General features: G+C 36.5%; 1 protein-coding gene and 1 pseudogene across 1 annotated transcript; both read left to right on the top strand.

The window, feature by feature from the left end:
* The first annotated feature begins 9,501 nt into the window (after positions 1-9,501).
* Positions 9,502-10,464, top strand: LOC397354 (olfactory receptor-like protein OLF4). Its single transcript, XM_021082033.2, has one exon. The coding sequence runs from the start codon at positions 9,502-9,504 to the stop codon at positions 10,462-10,464; it is 963 nt and encodes a 320-aa protein (XP_020937692.2).
* Positions 10,465-17,297: 6,833 nt separating this feature from the next.
* On the top strand, positions 17,298-18,258 carry LOC100624838 (olfactory receptor 7A17-like; annotated as a pseudogene).
* Positions 18,259-19,004: the final 746 nt, after the last annotated feature.

Raw genomic sequence — 19,004 nt, 5'->3', positions numbered from 1 at the left:
TGATAGTCATACAACTATAAATATAATAAAAGTAAATGAGTTAAAAGAAAGAAAACCGCACTCTATACCAGAATAGATTGTTAAACAATTATAGTATAATATTTAGTGGGGAAAGCATTAAGAATAGCTATAGCTACTTCATTCACCAACCAAATCACCGCAGGAAGAGGAATATTTCCTCAACTGGCCAACTGCACAGAAAAAATGAAACTCAGCTGGTCCATTAAATGATATAACAAAAAAAAAAAACTCAACATAGATTAAAGACTTAAATATAAGACCTGAAATATTAAATATCACTAAACAAAATACAGGCAGTACCTCTCTGACATTGGTCTTAGTACTATTTTTGTGGCTCTATTTCTTCAGCCAAGGGAAATAAAGCAAAAATAAACAAACAGAATTACATCAAACTAAAAAGCTTTGCACAGTGAAGGAAACCAGCAACATAACAAAAAGGCAACCTACTAATTGGAACAAATACTTGCAAATTATATTTCTGATAAGAGGTTGTTATCCAAAAATATAAAGAACTTAACATAAAAACTGAGAAAATAATGAGTAGAGGATCCTCAATAGACATGTTCCCAAAGAAAGCATAACGATGGCCAATAGATACATGAAAAGAGATTCAACATTTTTTGGAGTTCCCGTTGTGGTGCAGTTGTTAACGAATCCGACTGGGAACCATGAGGCTGCAGGTTCAATCCCTGGCCTTGCTCAGTGGGTTAAGGATCCAGCTTGGCTGTGAGCTGTGGTGTAGGTTGCAGATGCGGCTTGGATCCCACACTGCTGTGGCTCTGGCATAGGCCGGTTGCTACAGCTCCGACTGGACCCCTAGCCTTGGAATCCCCATATGCCGTGGGAGCAGCCCTAGAAAAGGCAAAAAGACAAAAAGAGAGAGAGAAATTCAATATTTTTTATGCATTTAAAAATTTTTTGTACAGTATTAGCAAGTATTCTAATTTCATTATTTTGCATATAATTGTCTAGTTGTCCAGACACCATTTATTGAAGATACTGTCTTTTCTTCATTGCGTAGTCTTGCCTCCTTTGTTATAGATTTGTTGACCATAGGTGCATGGGTTTATTTCTGGGCTTTTTATTCTGCTCCATTAATCTATATTTCTGTTTTTGTGCCAGTACTAAACTGTTTTGATGACTGTAGCTTTGTAGCTTTGTACTGATGCAAGGAAGCCCGATTCCTCAAGCTTTATTCTCCTTTCTCAGAGTTGTGGCTATTAGAGGTGTTTTGTGTTTCCATATAAATTTAAAAATTCTTAGTTCCAGTCTTTGAAAAATTCCAGTGATAACTTGATAAGGATTGCACTAAATCTGTACATTGTCTTGGATTGTATAATCACTTTGACAATATTGATTCTTCTAATCCAAGAGCATGGTATATCTTTCCATCTGTTTCTGTCATCTTTGATTTCTTTCATTGGGGTCTTGTATGTTTTGGAGCACAGTTATTTTGACTATTTAGGCAGGTTTATTCCTAGGTATTTTACTCTTTTTGATGTTATGGTAAATGGGATTGTTTTCCTAACTTCTCTTTCTGATCTTTCATTATTAGCCTACAGAAATCCAACCAAGCAGTTCTGAGAGGGAAGTTTATACTTATCTTAGGAAGGAAAAAACTCAAATAAACAACCTAACTTTACACCTAAAACAAGTAGAGAAGGACGAACTGACAAAGCCCAAATTAGTAGAAGGAAAGAAATCATAAAAGTTAAAGCAGAAATTAATGACATAGAGACAAAGAAAGCAATAAAGCTCAATGAAACCAAAAGTTGTTTCTTTGAAAAGATCAATACAATTGATAAACTTTTAGCCACACTCATCAAGAAAAAAAGGAGAAGGTTCAATTCAATAAAATTAGAAATGAAAAAGATAAATTACAACTGATGCTACGGAAATACAAAAGGTCACGAGACTACTATAAGCAACTGTATGCCAATAAAATGGACAACTTTGAAGAAATGGGCAGATCCTTATAATGGTATGACCTACCAAGACTGAAGCAGAATGAACTAGAAAATATGAATAGACCAATCATAGGAAATGAAATTGAAAATGTGATTTAAAAAGTTCCAAAAGTCCGCAGCCTGACAGCTTCACAGGTGAACTCTGCTAAATATTCAGAGAAGAGTTATCCCATATTCTTCTGAAACTCTTCCAAAAATTGCAGAGGAAGGAATATACTCAAGCTCATTCTATGAGGCCATCATTATCCTGATATCAAAACCAGACAAATATAATACTAAAATAAAAATACAGGCCAATATCACTGATGAAAAAATAATCTCAACAAAATACTTGCAAACTGAATCCAAATATGTATTTAAAAGATCATAAACCATTACCAAGTGGGATTTATCTCAGGGATGCAAGGATTCTTCAATATCCAGAAATCAATCAATGTAATACACCACATTAACAAACTGAAAAATAAAAGCCATATGATCATCTCAATAGAAGCCAAAATATCTTCTGACAAATTCTAACACATATTTCTGAAAAATACTCTCCAGAGGCTGGGCATAGAGAGAAACTACTTCAACATAATAAAAGCCATATATGACAAACAGCTAACATCATTATCAAATGTGAAAAACTGAAAGCACTTCTACTGAGATCAGGAATAAGAAATGGATATGCACTGTCACCATTGTTATTCAACATGGTTTTTGAACCTAACCTAAGCAATCAGAAAAGAAAAAGAAATGAAAGGAATCTAATTTGTAAAAGAATAAATAAAATTATTTTACTCATTGTAGATGACATGAAAATCCTAAAGACACTATCAGAAAACTGTTAGAGCCCGTCAATTAGTTTGGTAAAGCTGCAGGGTACAAATTAATCCACAGAAATTGAATTTCCAATTTCTTATTCTGGGATTACTGGAGGAAACAGAACTGCTTTATATTTGGGTTTTTCATGTCCATGCACCTAATTACATGTGTTTGAAAACCTGCATATTGATCAGCCACCATCTCTGACTCTGACCTCCACATATGCAATTCTTAGCCAATCTCTTCTTTTTAGATATGTTTCTTTCCTCAACCACTTTGCCAAAAAAAAAAAGAAAAGAAAAGTCATAACCTTTGCTATGAAGGAACTATCAACTAAATATACATTTACCTACACTTTGCAGACATGGACAATATTTTCCTGATGGGAATGGCCTATGGTTGTTTCACAGCCATTTGTCATACCCTGCCTACTTTATCACCATGAACTGCCAGCTTTTTGGGTGGCTGGTTTTGGTGTATTAATACATGAATACCCAACATTCCATGTTCCAAAGATTAATGGTGTTGCAGTTGTCCTTCTGTACAGACTTGGAAATACACCTACATTTTCCTGTGAAATCAATCAGGTTGTTCAACTTGCCTGTTGTGACACCTTTCTTATTGGTAGCCGAAGTACTCCTTGGTGGTAATCTCTTCCTCTTAACTCTAAGATAGTGCCATCCACCTGTGGAATTACATCAGCTCAGGGAATTGGGAGCATTTTCCACCTATGGATCTTAACTCTGTTTCTTTCTTTTACTGCACAATCATAGGAGTGTACCTTGGCTCTGCAGCAAGCCATGGCTCACACTGAAATGCAAAAGCCTCAGTGATGCACACTGTAGTCACATTCATGCTAAATCCATTGACAGACTAAGGTAAAAGTACATGAAGAGGGCTCTGAAAAGCTGCTGAAAGAGTAGATCATAAAAGTTAAGAAAAACATTTTTCTTTAGCTTTTATATCTATAAAATTGATGGCTATTAATTAAACATGATAATAATTTCACCAAATATGTAAGTCAAGTCATTACATTGTATACCTTAAACTTATGCAGTGCTGAATGTCAATTATAGCTTGATAAAACTGAAAGAAGAAAATGGGGTCTTAAAAAATTCTTCAGGGTGGCAGCTAAAAAGGAGGAGTTGTTTCCTTGTCATAGGGCTGAAGATATGTCCATCTTGCAAGGCACAAAGCATTGGAGCTAATAGTTGATAGTCTGGTCAAAGTGTGAAAGTGGAACTTGCTTCCTCTCTTTACTATCTGAAATTTTCATTTCTTTGATTCAACTTCCACCTACCATTGATAAAACTCACACTGCAAAGTTTTTTATCTTCCTCTGATTTATAGACATTTTTTGATTTGTCCATTTCCTACTTTCTTAGAGCTTTTCCTAAACTTGATTCAAAATATTTAAAATTCTCATTTTTCATGGAGTAACAGAGATTCCTTAAGAATAATGTCTTCTCAAATGACATACCTCACCCCAATTATTTTTTCTCTTGTTCCTTGAAAGAATTGATATGAGGTGGAAAAAAAAACATTTTGTTGATAAGATAATTTATGCACTTTTTTTAGTGCCTCACCCAGGGCATACAGAAGTTCCCAGGCTAGGTGTCACATTGGAGCTACATCTGCTGGCCTACGCCATAGCCACAGCAACACCAGGTCTGAGCTGCACCTGTGACATACACCACATCTCACAGCAATGGCAGATCCCCAAACCACCAAGTGAGGCCAGGGATCAAACCTGTATCCTCATTGATACCAGTTGGATTTGTTTCTGCTGCAGTGGGAACTCTGTTAATTTATGTAATTTTGTAGTAGTGGAAACTGAGACTACTGGCTTTTTTTTCCTTTTTGATTAAATTCATTTGTAAATCACTACATTAACTACTCTTCTTGAAAAATGGAAGCTTAACTTATAGTTTGTTTTATATAGGTGGTTATTCAATTCTTCTCATTAGAATTATATTTTCTTACTCGATTTCATCCATAGCACCTACAATAGTCACTCACAAATGATAAACAATTACACATTTCCAGTGGAGTCTACACAGAAACACCAGTTTGAATCCATTCACTTTATATGGTATTTGACTCTGGGGAGATATTACCAAGAATGAAAATTTAAACCAAATTTTGTATTACTAAGCACAATATTTCATTTTCGTGCACTCTATCTATTCATTGAAGTATAGATTATTGTGTCCATGTGAAAGGATTCTATTTTTGTGAGAGTGAAAGATTGGTTTCTGTGTTATGATGATAAATTATGTATAATCACATATAAAGTGAGTGAAAAAGTTTTCTTTTAAAATTCCATCATACATGTTTCTTGGTGTAGAACCCTCAAACTATGTACATCTGACTTTAACAGAAGACCACAGCCATGATGCCCAAACGATGATGCCCAAACCAGGACCTGCAGCATCAAATGCATCTGGATGCTTGTTAGAAATTCAGTCCCTAGACCCAATAGAGACTTGATGAATCAGAATTTTCATTTAAAGGCCAAACCTTAATCATTTGTATGCATGAGGAATTTATGGAAGTTCTGGCCCAGAATAGGTTTTCTTACCATCTTACTCTTGACGTTTGGGACAGGATAAATGTGTGTATTAGGTGCTCTATTGTGGTTTATAGGAGATTAGTAGTATCGCTTCAGATATTGTCAAATACCCCCAGGTGAAAAATCATCTCAGGTTGAAAATCACTGCCCTGAGCTCAAGTACTGAGAACATCCTGGCTGATTCCAAACAAGACTACATCACTTACTTGGTTTATACACTTCAGCAGAACATTAATTCCCTATGAATCCCATTTCTCTAATGGAGAATGGAGTTCATAGAAGTATTACCTCATAGAATGCACTGCTGTATAAATGAATTTTTATAGGCTCTGTTGTATGCTAGCTAGTGGTGGATAACAATATCTATGTCAGCTATGTCTTTTAAAGTTACAAAATTGTATACTGAAGGATGAAGTGACAGCTCTCAATTTTTGATTTAAGTGGGAAATTCCTGTTTGGCTTGGAAACTCTATCATGAATCTAAGTATAATACTAAGTATTTTATATTAAAGTAGAAAATTATTCCACTTTTTGAAGAGGTAAATAATAATTTTTTAGAGATTTCAGTGGTTGTGTCCCCAAACAATCCAAATCAAATTCTTGATGAACCACAGCCCAATTCCACATAATTCCTCAATATTATACTTTCAATAAAACATGAATTCAAGGATGCCATGAGGCACTGGCAGGCTTAGAGCCTTGGTAGCAGGAGAGTTAAAGGAGAAGGAGCAATAAAAACTGGTTTGGAATGGAAACACTATAAAAGTTGGTTGTGATAATCATTGTACAACTATAAATGTAATAAAGCCCATTGAGTAACTTATTTTTTTTTAAATTAAAAATGATTTCACCTAACTTATAATGAAGTGTCCTTGGAATAAAGAATCAGCAGGAAAAAAACTCCATTCTGACCAGACCAGTGTCTCTAAGGGGAATTATATGTTTAGCAGTTGGAGTAATAAAAGAAAAACAGGACTAATAAGCAGACACAAGATGATTTAAATATCTTCTCTGCTGCAGTGCCTCAGCCTCTGCAACTGTTTCTTGGACAGGGCATGGTCATTGCTGTTGCAGTCCTAAGTCTGGATGGGAGGCAATTTTTGTTCTCCTATTGCATTGTTTTGAGCCAAATCATTGGTCTGCATCATCAGTCATTTAGGGAAGTATTTTGACATTTGCAAGGAAGGTTTGCTCTCAGAGTCTACATGTAGGTGAGTCCAAGAGCTGATCAGACACTGCAGTAGAGGAAAAGAAAGGGTGGAGGCCAAGAACATGTACCTGAGGTCACCTGAGAACCAGTTTAGTGCATCCCCTTGCCAGAACTCACTGCGCTTGTTGGATGTCTTTTCTAATAGCTTATTTATTTATGGTGCTGAAAAGTGAACATTGCTCTGGGCAATGCAAGTTTCTGTGTTGACAATTAGGTGGTATTCATGGATGCTCAATTTGAAAAAGGAATGAGGAGTTCCCATCATGGCGCAGTGGTTAATGAATCCATGGAACCATGAGGTTGCAGGTTTGGTCCCTGCCCAGGTTTGGTCCCTGCCCTTGCTCAGTAGGTGAACGATCTGGCATTGCTGTGAGCTGTGGTGTAGGTTGCAGATGCGGCTTGGATCCTGCATTGCTGTGCCTCTGGCATAGGCCAGGAACTACAGCTCCGATTAGACCCCAAGCTCCATATGCTCCATATGCCCTTATGCTCCATATGTTCCATATGCCCCAGGAAGCGGCCCAAAGAAATAGCAAAAAAAAAAAAAAAAAAAGAAAAAGGATTGAGGGGCAGAAGCTGTTTCCTATAAAAGTAGGACAAAATTCCAAGGATCTTACTCATTGACAAAAATAAACAAATATGGAAAAGTCTCAGGAAAAAGAAGTTTTCTACCTCTTCTTAGAAAATATACACAACCTAGTTGTCTGATATATTTTTCAATTATGGATTGTTAGTTTATTGCCTTTCTTGATTTTTGCCTTTAGGATATTTGATATGTCATTTCTTTGACATCGTAAAGATGCTGTGGTTTTTATTTATATGGAACCACAAAAGACCCAGAATCGCCAAAGCAATCCTGAGAAACAAAAACCAAGCAGGAGGCATAACTCTCCCAGACTTCAAGAAATACGACAAAGCCACAGTCATCAAAACAGTGTGGTACTGGTATCAAAACAGACAGACAGACCAATGGAACAGAATAGAGAATCCAGAAATAAACCCTGACACCTATGGTCAATTAATCTTTGACAAGGGAGGCAAGAACATAAAATGGGAAAAGGAAAGTCTATTCAGCACGCATTGCTGGGAAACCTGGACAGCTGCATGCAAAGCAATGAAACTAGAACACACCCTCACACCATTCACAAAAATAAACTCCAAATGGCTGAAAGACTTCAATATAAGACAGGACACCATCAAACTCCTAGAAGAGAACATAGGCAAAACACTCTCTGACATCAACATCATGAATATTTTCTCAGGTCAGTCTCCCAAAGCAATAGAAATTAGAGCAAAAATAAACCCATGGGACCTCATCAAACTGAAAAGCTTTGAGAGATCCTGCTGAATAGCATTGAGAACTATGTCTAGATACTCATGTTGCAACAGAAGAAAGGGTGGGGGAAAAAACTGTAACTGCAATGTATACATCTAAGGATGACCTGACCCCCTTGCTGTACAGTGGGAAAATAATAATAATAAAAAAAAGATACTGTGGTTTTTGTCCTTGGAACATAATTTATTTTATTATTTTTCCTGGCATCAAGAAGACGTTGCTGGAGTTAGAATGTTGTCGAACTATGGGGGCTCTTCTTCATCACATTATGTTGGGGCCAAATGAGATTATTAGATCTTTCCCCCTAATATCCATAAGTTCATTTCATTTCTCTATCTCAGTCTCTCTGTCTCTGTACATGTCTCTCTCTTACTATTTTTATTTCTTTAAATACTCAACAGAAAGTGGCCTTACCAAATGGAACCCAGAGTTTATTTGTCTGGGGTAAGCTTATAAAAAGGAATTATGGGTGATATTTTTAACATTGTTTATGGGAATGATAATCTGATCTGACTTTTTTGAGTTGTAAGGAGGGTGTTTCTGGGTGTGAAATGTTTGGTAGTAACTCCCCCAAGGAGGCCATGGTGTGTGTATGCTTGTGCCTTGAGGAGTGAGAGCAGTTTCCCAAACAGAGATGCCTGGATTCATATATTAGGGTGATGAAATGTACAGAGGCCAGAATTCAATCAACAGATGGTACTAAGTAGGGGATCATCTTTAATTCAAAGGACACCTTTGTAATGAAATAAGTAAAATGTTAGAAACAGGACATGAACAGGGGGGGATTCTCTGTATACTGAAGTTGTAGCTACAAAAGGGAGGCCACCTTGTCCCTCAACATCCTCTGACACTGTCTCTCATCACTCCTCCTCTTACTCATTCCTCTTCCCCACGAGCTTCCTAGCTTGAGTCTTCACATATCAAACAAGCATCTTCCTCATGTCCTTTGTAGTGGCCCATCCCTCTGCCAGGCACACACTTCTGATACTATACTAGTTCTTTCTCTCTCTTTCTTAAAGTCTGTATTCAAATACAACTTTGTTTGCAGACATTGTTTGAACATTCTGCACAAAAATAACAATTCTTACCACTCTCCCCTTTAACCTGGTTTTCTTTTCAAAATTCATGCTTCAGAACATCTTTCATCTTCTGGGATAATATGTAATGTTGTTGTTTGAATAGCATCTTTCAAATGGTTATGGGAACCTATCATCCTATAATCATTCTCAAAGAGAATAGAAAGTGTTTTTTTTAGCACTATTTATTCCCTCTATTTGCTTGGAACATGGTTGGTACTCAATATATATTTCTTTTTTTCTGAATAAATGAACAATGAAGAAATTTATTGGTGGAAGCAATGATTTCTTCCACTCAAGATATAGTTCTTAAATGCATGCTAAGAATGGACAAAAATTCATAGTCCGAGATGAAGAAGAATACCTTCAAGAAGATGTTATCTATACATAAAATATTAATATAATTTTCCTGACAGCAAAATAGAAAGTGAAGTATTTCAGCTATGTGAGTTATGCCAGGTTAGGTGAAAATTATGTTATCTTCCTTTTTTCCCAATAGGCGCTTCTATCCCATGGAAACAGGGAACAATACACACATTTCAAAATTTCTTCTTCTGGGACTTTCAGAGGAACCAGAACTGCAGCCTTTTATATTTGGGCTTTTCCTCTCCATGTACCTGATCACTGTGTTTTGGAAGCTGCTCACCATCCTGGCTGTCAGCTCAGACTCCCACCTCCATTCACCCATGTACTTTTTTCTCTCCCACCTGACCTTTATAGACATCTGTTTCACCTCCACCACCATCCCAAAGATGCTATGGAACATTCAGACACAGAGCAAAGTTATAACTTTTGATGGCTGCATCACCCAGATGTATTTTCACATACTGTTTGCAAGCTTAGATGATGCTCTCCTGAGTGTGATGGCCTATGACAGGTTTGTGGCCATCTGCCACCCCCTGCACTACATGAGCATAATGAACCCTGGACTCTGTGGACTGTTGGTTCTGATCTCCTGGATAATGATGGCCATGTATTCCTTGTTACACACCTTAATGGTATCACGATTGTCCTTCTGTCCAGATTTGAAAATCCCGGCCTTTTTCTGTGAACCCAATCAGATGGTACAACTTGCCAGTTCTGACACATTTCTTAATAACCTGGTGATGTATTTTGCAGCTCTCCTCATGAGCACTGGTCCTTTTTCTGGTATCCTTTATTCTTATTCTAAAATATTTGCTTGCATTCATAGAATCTCATCAGTTCAGGGGAAGTATAAAGCATTTTTTACCTGTGTGTCTCACCTTTCCATTGTCATTTTGTTTTATTGTACACGCCTAAGTGTATACCTTAGCTCTGCTGCTACCCACAGCTCACACTCATGTGCAACTTCCTCGGTGATGTACATTGTGATCACACTCATGCTGAACCTCTTCATCTACAGTCTGAGAAATAAAGACATAAAGAATGCACTGAAGAGATTCTATTTGATGCAAGGTATTCTATTTGATGCATCACACACATCCTGGGTGTGATGAAATGCCCTTGAAGGCATGACTCAAGTTCTCAGAACCAGAAATAGGGATTATTTGATCATTGAATAATGAAGTTTTCTTCTTCCATTTATTTTCTGGGATTTCCATTTTGGGGTATCATCTTTCTATATGTAATTGCCAGGAATCCTTTATTAAGCTTTTCCTCCTTTCGATATATAGGCAGTCTGTCTTTTTTCCCACTTCAAAATTTTCTGCCTTTGCCTTTGGATCAGAAATGTTTGGAAATTCCATTTCCTAGTTGGGGCATTCTAGAATTATTAAGAACAATTACTTTTCAAATGATATACTTCATCCCAAGTAATTCTTCTCTTACTCCCTAAAAGAATTGTCATGGTTGCTTTACAGTATGAAAAATACCGTTGGCAACTAAGGTAATTTATAATATTTGTAATAAGGTTTGTTGAATTTTTGTATATAGAGAAAGGACTCTAATATTATATGAGGATTTTTGACTAAACAAAGTGTTGGTGCCCACAATCCTTGTGTTGTTGAAGGGTAATTTGTATATACATATCTAAATATGTATATGTGTCCTCATCATTGAAGGGTGTCTGATGAATAAGGCTGAATGCCTGTGAATTCATGTGATTCTTTTGTTCCTGTATATAAACAATATGATAGGTGTTAACTAAAGTTATTGTGATAATCATTTCACAAAATATGTCAAGTCAGTATGCTGTCTGCATACCTTAAACTTATACAGTGTTGTATGTCAAACACATCTTTTTTTAAAAAAACTAAATAAAGCCTATGCTCTGCTTGCTGCCTTTTACATCCCTTTTTCTAGGCAACATTAACTCCATCAGAAAAGTCCCACAAACTCTATATTTACAATATATCCAGAGTTTGTCAATTATATCTTGATAAAAGTGGAAAAAAAAGAGGGCTCTGAAAAGATTCTTTGTTACAGCAGCTATAAAGGGACAAACTTTGGCAAGATAGGACTGGATTTTTCAGAATCCAAAGCAGTGTAGCCAGAATTTGATAGTATTTAAGCAGATTGCGAAGGCAGAACTTGCTCCTTGTCTTTATTTCCTAAAATTTTCATTTATGTGATTCAACTGCTCCTTAGCTTTGAAGTAAGTCACATTTATGTTTCCTTCTCAGTCTGATTTATGGTCAGTTTTGCCCTATGTCCATTTCCTATTTTCTCAGTGTTTTCCTCAAACCTCATTCAAAATATTTAAAATTCACACTTATTTCATGGGACCATATGGATTTCTTCTGCAATGACATACATCATCTCAAATAAAGTTTATCTTGTTCAACCAAAAGAATTGTCATGAGCTCTTGTACTACTTGAGAAAAAAATACATTTTATTGGTAAAGCAATTATGTGATTTTATAATAATGGAAACAGATACTACAGTTTTTCAGTTGTGTATATACCATTCCTTTGTATTTCACAGTCTTAACTGCACTTTTTGACAATGGAAATTTCCAAAAAAAAAACCAAACCAAAACAAAACAAAACAAAAAAACAAGGAGTTCCTATCATGGTGCAGTGGAAACAGCTCCCAACTAGGAACCACGAGGTTGCAGGTTTGATCCCTGGTCTCACTCAGTGGGTTAAGGATCCAGCTTTGCCATGAGCTGTGGTGTAGGTCGCAGACAGAGCTTGGATCTGGCATTGCTGTGGCTCTGGCTTAGGCTGGAGCTGCAGCTCCAATTTGACCCCTACCCTGGTAACCTCCATATACTGCGGGTTTGGTCCTAAAAAAAAAGAAAGAAAGAAAGAAAGAAAATGGTAACTTCCAATTTACAGCTCATTTTGCTGATACTTAGATTTGGTTCTTCTCATTGGAATCACATTCTCTTACTCAGTTCCATTCACAGTGCCTACCATAGCCACAGACCAATGAAATTAACTCCAAGATTCCAAATGGAATCTACACAGAAACACAAATTTGAATCTATTCACTTTACATGGAATTTGAGTCTGGGAAATTCTTAAAAATGATGGAAATTTTAAACTACATCCTGTGTTGCTAAGAACAATATTTCATTGTCGAGATTTATTTCTATTTAGTGAATAGATTTTGGTGTCCATGTGAAAGGATCCTATTTTTACCATGGTAAAATGTTGTTTGGTGAAAGTTTTTGGTGATAAATTATGTGTAAGCTCCCATAAAGTGATTGAAAACTTTTCTTTAAAAAGTTTACACATACAAGATCCTTGGCAGAGAGTACTAAACCTATGTACATCTGACTCTAACAGAGAAGCAAAGCCTTGCTACCCAAACTGTGATCCTCAGACCAAGACCTGAAGAATCAATTACACTGGGGGGCTTGGTAGAAATGCATTTTCTGGGCCCACTAGAGACTGATTATTCAGAATTTGCATTTAAATGAGCAACATTGGTCATTTCTATGCACAAAGACTTTATAGATGTTCTCTTTTAGAATAGGATTTCTTTCCATCTTACTCTTGACTTTGGGGGCAGGATAATTATTTGTAATGGGTGCTATTCTGTGGTTGATAGGAGATTAGAAGCATCCCTTAAGATATTGCTGAATAGTCCCAGGGGCATAATCATCTCTGGTTGAGAATCACTGCCCTGGGTTTAAGAACTGGGAACACCCTGACAAATTACAGTCAAGAGTCCATCCCTTACTTTGTTTAAATCTTCTGTCAGGACATTAAATCCCTATGAGTTCTGTTTCTCCTATGGAGAATGGAGTTCAGAAAAGTACTGCCCCATAGGGCACACTGTTGTAAAGATTATATTTGATAGTCATAATAGTATGGTAACTAGTGGTACATGATAGTACGTATGTCTTTTACAATTACAAAATTTTATAATGAGAAATGCAGTGACAGCTCTCAACTTCTGATATAAGTAAGAAATTCCTCATTGGCTTGGAAAAACTGTAATGAATCCAAGGTGTCTAATACAAATATTTTATATAAAAGAGAAATTTTATCCTCTCCTTTGAAAGGTGAATAGTAATTTTTAGAGATTTCTGTGGTCCTGCCCCCATGTAACACAAGTCAATGTTTTGATGACCCAGGGGACCTAGTGAAGACAAATCCTCAGTATTATCCTTTTGAGAAAACTTACACTCAGGAACATGATGAGGTTCTGGGAGGCTTAGAGCTTTGATAGCAAGATAGTTAAAGGAGAAGGCGTAATAAAAACAATTCACCTAACTAACAATGCAGTCTCCTAGGAATAGAGAATCACCTGAAAATAGGTTCCATTCTGTCCAGACCAGTCTCTCCAAGGGAAATCAAATAGTTAGAGGTTTAGAATAAAGTTACAAAGCAGGCGAGTCTGAAAGCTACACAGATACTGCAGGAGAAGACCACAGATGGTGGAAGCCAAGAACTTTTACCAGAGGTACCCTGAGAACCAATGCATAATAGCCCAGATGCCAGAGATGACTATGTTTGTTTGTTGGCTTTTTATGTTGCATTTATTTATGATGATGAAAAAGTGAACACTGTACTTGGAAATGCAACTTTTGATGTTGACAATTAAATGGTATTTGTGGAAGCTCAAGTAGAAGAAGAAACAGGAGACTGGAACTGCTTCCAATAAAACATGAACATAAGTCAAAGGATCTTATTGTTTAACAGATCAATAGGGTATTACCTGTGAAGGGACATACAGTGGAAGTGAAGGCATTTCTCTTCATTTTAGGATGGGTTCTATTAGTCTATATTTCCACATTTATGAGTAACATCTAGACAAAAGACTCTTTGCAAATACATACTTACAATACATGTGTATGTAACACACATGTCACAGCATCCTTTCTCCTTCTGGGTGTGCACATAAGAAAAATCTTATTTACGTATGTGAAAATGTTTATATTAATGAGGTTTACTTTGCCAATATTTTACTACCTGTCAGGCTGAATATAGTTGTGGATTTGGTTAGCATTCAGTGTTTTTCTATTGACAAATGTCTCTAGAAATTTTGTTTTATATAATGGTGTCAGAAGAGTGTTATTCCTTTTTTTTGTTTTTTGTCCTTTGAGGGCCACACCTGAAGCATATGGAGGTTCCCATAGGGGTCTAATTGGAGCTGTTGATGCCAGCCTAGGCCAGAGCCACAATAATGGCAGATCTAAGCCACATCTGCAACCTACACCACAGCTCACGGCAATGATGGATCCTTAACCCAGTGAGTGAGGCCAGGGATTGAACCCACAACCTCATAGTTCCTAGTCAGATTCATTTCCACAGTGCCATGACAGGAACTCCTACAATTTATTTCTTGTGATGAAAACTTTAGGATCTACTGTCTTCTAGCAACTTTCAAATATTTCATAATGCATTATGAACTATAGCCATCATGTTGTATACACACAATCCATTAATTGCTCTTTGTATTGTAATTTTTCTTACTGAAAAAATTTAGTTGTCATTTTCCTATTCTTACTATGTCAGTCTTTGTGTAAACAAATGGAAAATGAAAATTATTTAGCATTCTTAGTGATAATAGATGCCTATGCTTCTAGTTTCACATCTGTTATTCTGTACTATTTGTTTGGGCTTTCAGATTAAATCTATTTTTAAAAGTTACATAATCTCTGGCCAGAATTTGGAAGACATCCTTTTTATCTTAGCACTAAACATAAGCTTTATATTCTATAAGCATATTTGAATCTATCTATCACCATGTCAGATGAAATTATAACTTATATACTGCTTCTTCCCCACATTTTAAATGTCCTTCTATCATACTCTTTCATTTCCAAGGCTGTAACAGTTTAATGTTGAATTTGGGACCCATGTTTGTATTATTAAAATTTTACTATTTTTGTCTTTTTATCTATGATTTCTGGATTTTCAGTTTTGTTACTTACTGTTCAGAAAATACTGTACTTAACCTAATCTCACTGTCACCAATATTTTTTGTTCCATAAATTCTTAGTTTCCTTTAAAACCACCTTCTAAATTATACACTTACACATATTTCACACACTTTTCCACAAATGGATGAATACAATCCTGAATACATCATGAAGGCCATTTATGTTTTAGTGAAGTCTTTTTCGTATAATTTGTCCCCTTCTGTTTCTTTCTCAAGAATACCTCAAGGGCTTGTCTCCATTTACCTAGTATAACTCTGGTTCTTTATTTCAATATCTGTATAACATTGCATGGTGTGGCTGATACACATGTGGGGGTCTATCATATTATTTCTCAAACAATTCCAGATATACCACTGCTACAAATATATCTGATATTGCCACTTTAAAACTTTGCTTCTCCAAGAGGACAATTTTGTCTCCCAGGCGACGCAATAATATAGATAGACTTTTTTTTTTTTTTTTTTTTTTTTTTACTGAGGTGATACTGAGGTGTGGTGGGTGAAGGGCAAGGAGGCTGCTAAACGTCCTACAGTGCACAGGACAGAATATCTTGGGATATTCAATCTGTATAGTTTTTCACATCATATAGATATCACTGTTTCTGTCTTTGGGAAAAAATGTATTTTTCTTTATTATTTTTCTTGGGCAACAAGGTGATGTAGGTGAAGTTGGAATGCTGACAAACCAAGGAAGCTTTTATTCATCACATTGTCTCAGGGGAACATTGAGCTTATTAGATCTTTTTCCTTCATTTTATCTCTCTCTCTCTAACTCTCTTTCATACTTTTTATAATTTTTAAATACAGGGCAGAACGTGGTCATATCAAAAGGAATCCTAGTTTTACTGTTTTTTCAGAAAATTGTGAACTGAAATTTCTGGGTACCATTTATATATCCTTTAGGAGAAAGTTAATCTTATCTGATTAGCTTGAGTTGTAACCACTCATGGCCTGAGGAGGGTGTTTCTTGATGATAACTGGGTGTTAGTAACAACATAGGCGGTCATGGCATGTGTGTGCATGCAGGCACATGCGTGTGTGTGTGTGTGTGTGTGTGCGTGCACGCATGTGTGTCTGTGCTTTGTGGAGTGAGCACAGTTCTCAAAGAAGCAATTGAACTCATGCATTAAGGTGACAGAATACATAGGCCAGAATTTAATCTACAGATGGTACTACGATTGAGATATGCTTTACTTCATAAGATGCCTTTGCACCAGAGTTAATAAAGTACAGGGAACAGCATGAGAACAAGGGATTCTCTCTACACCGAAGTTGTAGCTGTAGCAAGGAGGCCACCTTGTCCCACAACATCCTCTAACACCATCTCTCATTACTCTTCCCTGCTGGCTTCCTTGTTTGGGTTTGAACATATGGAACAAGCATGTTCCTCAGGTTCTTTGCAGTGGCCCATCCCTCTGCTAGGCACACACTCCTCCTGAATTATGCTAAATCCTTCTCTCTCTCTCAAAGGCTTTTTTCAGATAATACCTTGTTTGGAGGCATTGCCTGAACAACAGCACACGTAACACTTCTTACCACTCTCTCCTTTCTACATTATATTTTTTCTTCATAGCATCTGTCACCTTCTGACATATTATGTGATATTTTAATTTGAATATAATCTTGAAACATCCTTATATGTGTGGGATTTGTTTTTCAGTACTCTCCATTTATTTCCTACATGTTCTCAGAACATGGTTGGCACTCAATATATATTTCTCAAATGCATGAAATAACTTCTCACTAAAATTGTAAATACATGAACTCTTTGGAAATGCACTGAAAATAGGACAAAAGATACCCTCAAGGAGAACTTATCTGTACCTATAATATTAAAATCAAATTCTTGCCAGCAAAATATAAATTGAAGTGTTTCTGCCATGTGACATATGTATCTTGTGTGAAAGTTATGTCATTTTCCTTTCTTTTCCCAATAGTCACCTCCACCCCATGGAACCAGGGACTAATACCCACATTTAAAAATTTCTTCTAGAGGGAATTTCAGAGGAATCAGAACTTCGGCCCCTCATATATGGACATTTGCTTTCCATGTACCGAATCATGGTGTTTGGGAACCTGCTCACCATCCTGGCTGTCAGCTCAGACTCCACCTCCACACACCCATGTACTTCTTCCTCTCCAACCGTCCTTTACAGACATCTGTTTCACTACCACCACCATCCCAAACATGCTGTGAACATCTAGACACAGAGCAGAGTAATCACCTACGGAGGCTGCATCACCCAGATATATTTTCACATACTCTTTGCAGGATTATATGACCTACGCCTGGGTGTGATGGCTTATGACAAGTTTGTGGCCATTTGCCACCTCTGCACTATTTAGTTATCATGAACATCCAACTCTCTGGACTTCTGGTTCTGCTCTCCTGGACACTGAGTGACATGCATTTGTTGTTACACAGCTTAATGATGCTGTGATTGTCCTTCTGCCCAGATGTAGGATTCCCATCCTTTTTCTGTGAACTCAATCAGGTGGTACAATTTGCCAGTTCTGACACATTTCTCATAACATGGTGATGTATTTTTCATCTGTTCTTATGGGTGGGTGTCATTTTGCTGGAATCCTTCATTCTTATTCTAAAAATGTTTCCTGTGTACATGGAATCTCATAGGCTCAGGAAAGTATAAACCATTTTCCACCTGTGCATCTCACCTCTTGGTTGTCTCATTATTTTATTGTCCCATCTTAGGAACAATATTTTGTATTGTATAATAAGGTACAATTATTTTGTACTTTTATTGTACTTTATCTCTTCTTCATACCCACAGGTAAAAATCAAGTAAAAGAACCTCAGTGATATACACTTGTGGTCATGCCCATACTGAACCACTTCATCTCTAGTCTGAAGAATAAATACATAAAGACCATTCTGAAGAGATTCTCTTTGTTGCCCAATTCAAAGGCCCAATTGTGTACTCGGTATTGAAGTGCCCTTGTTGCATGGCTTAAAGCTATGGAACCAGGAATTGTGATTCTTTTATCATAGTGGAATAAAACTTGCCCTTTTATTTATTTCCAAGGATATGCATTTTTTTAGTATTCAACTACCCTATGCAATTTCAATAGCTCGCTTTATTAAGCTTTTTCTCTGAATGATATATATATGCAATTTGTACTTTTCCCTACTTCAAAACTGTCCTAATTTTGGATTAGAAATATTTGTAAATCCATTTCTTTGAAGGTACATCCTAGATGCAAGAATAATTACTCCTGAAATGAAAGATGTTCCTCCCCAACAATTTTCTCTTGTCTTCCTGATAGAATAGTCACAAGTTGCATTACTCATGTGAAAAACTACAGATGGCAACCTGGGCAATTTATGTTATTTTTAATAATCTTTATTGTATTGGCAGATATGAGAAATGGCCATAAAGTTATATGAGGATTTTTGACTATGCAGTGTGCAGATGCCCAATCTCTTATGTGGTTTCAGGATCAAGTCTATATGCACACACATATATATATATGTGCCATAATGATCCAAAAGTGGCTCATTGGACAGCTTGAATACCTGCATAGTCATGTGGTTCAGGGTCACAGTTTATGAAAACCACAGGTCTTCCAATCTCCTACCTACCTGGAAGGAAACCTCAGTGGAGTCACTTTTTTTTCATTTTTTAATATTTTGTTGAAGTTGAGTTGATTTAAAATGTTGTGATAATTTCTGCTGTA

This window comes from Sus scrofa, chromosome 2 (assembly GCF_054392235.1).
Source record: "Sus scrofa isolate SSC_HxYL_T2T_F1_AM1 chromosome 2, Sscrofa_HxYL_maternal_Yorkshire_Landrace_v2.0, whole genome shotgun sequence".
In the NCBI taxonomy this organism is placed as follows: domain Eukaryota; kingdom Metazoa; phylum Chordata; class Mammalia; order Artiodactyla; family Suidae; genus Sus; species Sus scrofa.
Note: the sequence above shows the minus strand (reverse complement) of the source record. Positions and strands in the feature narration are given on the sequence as shown.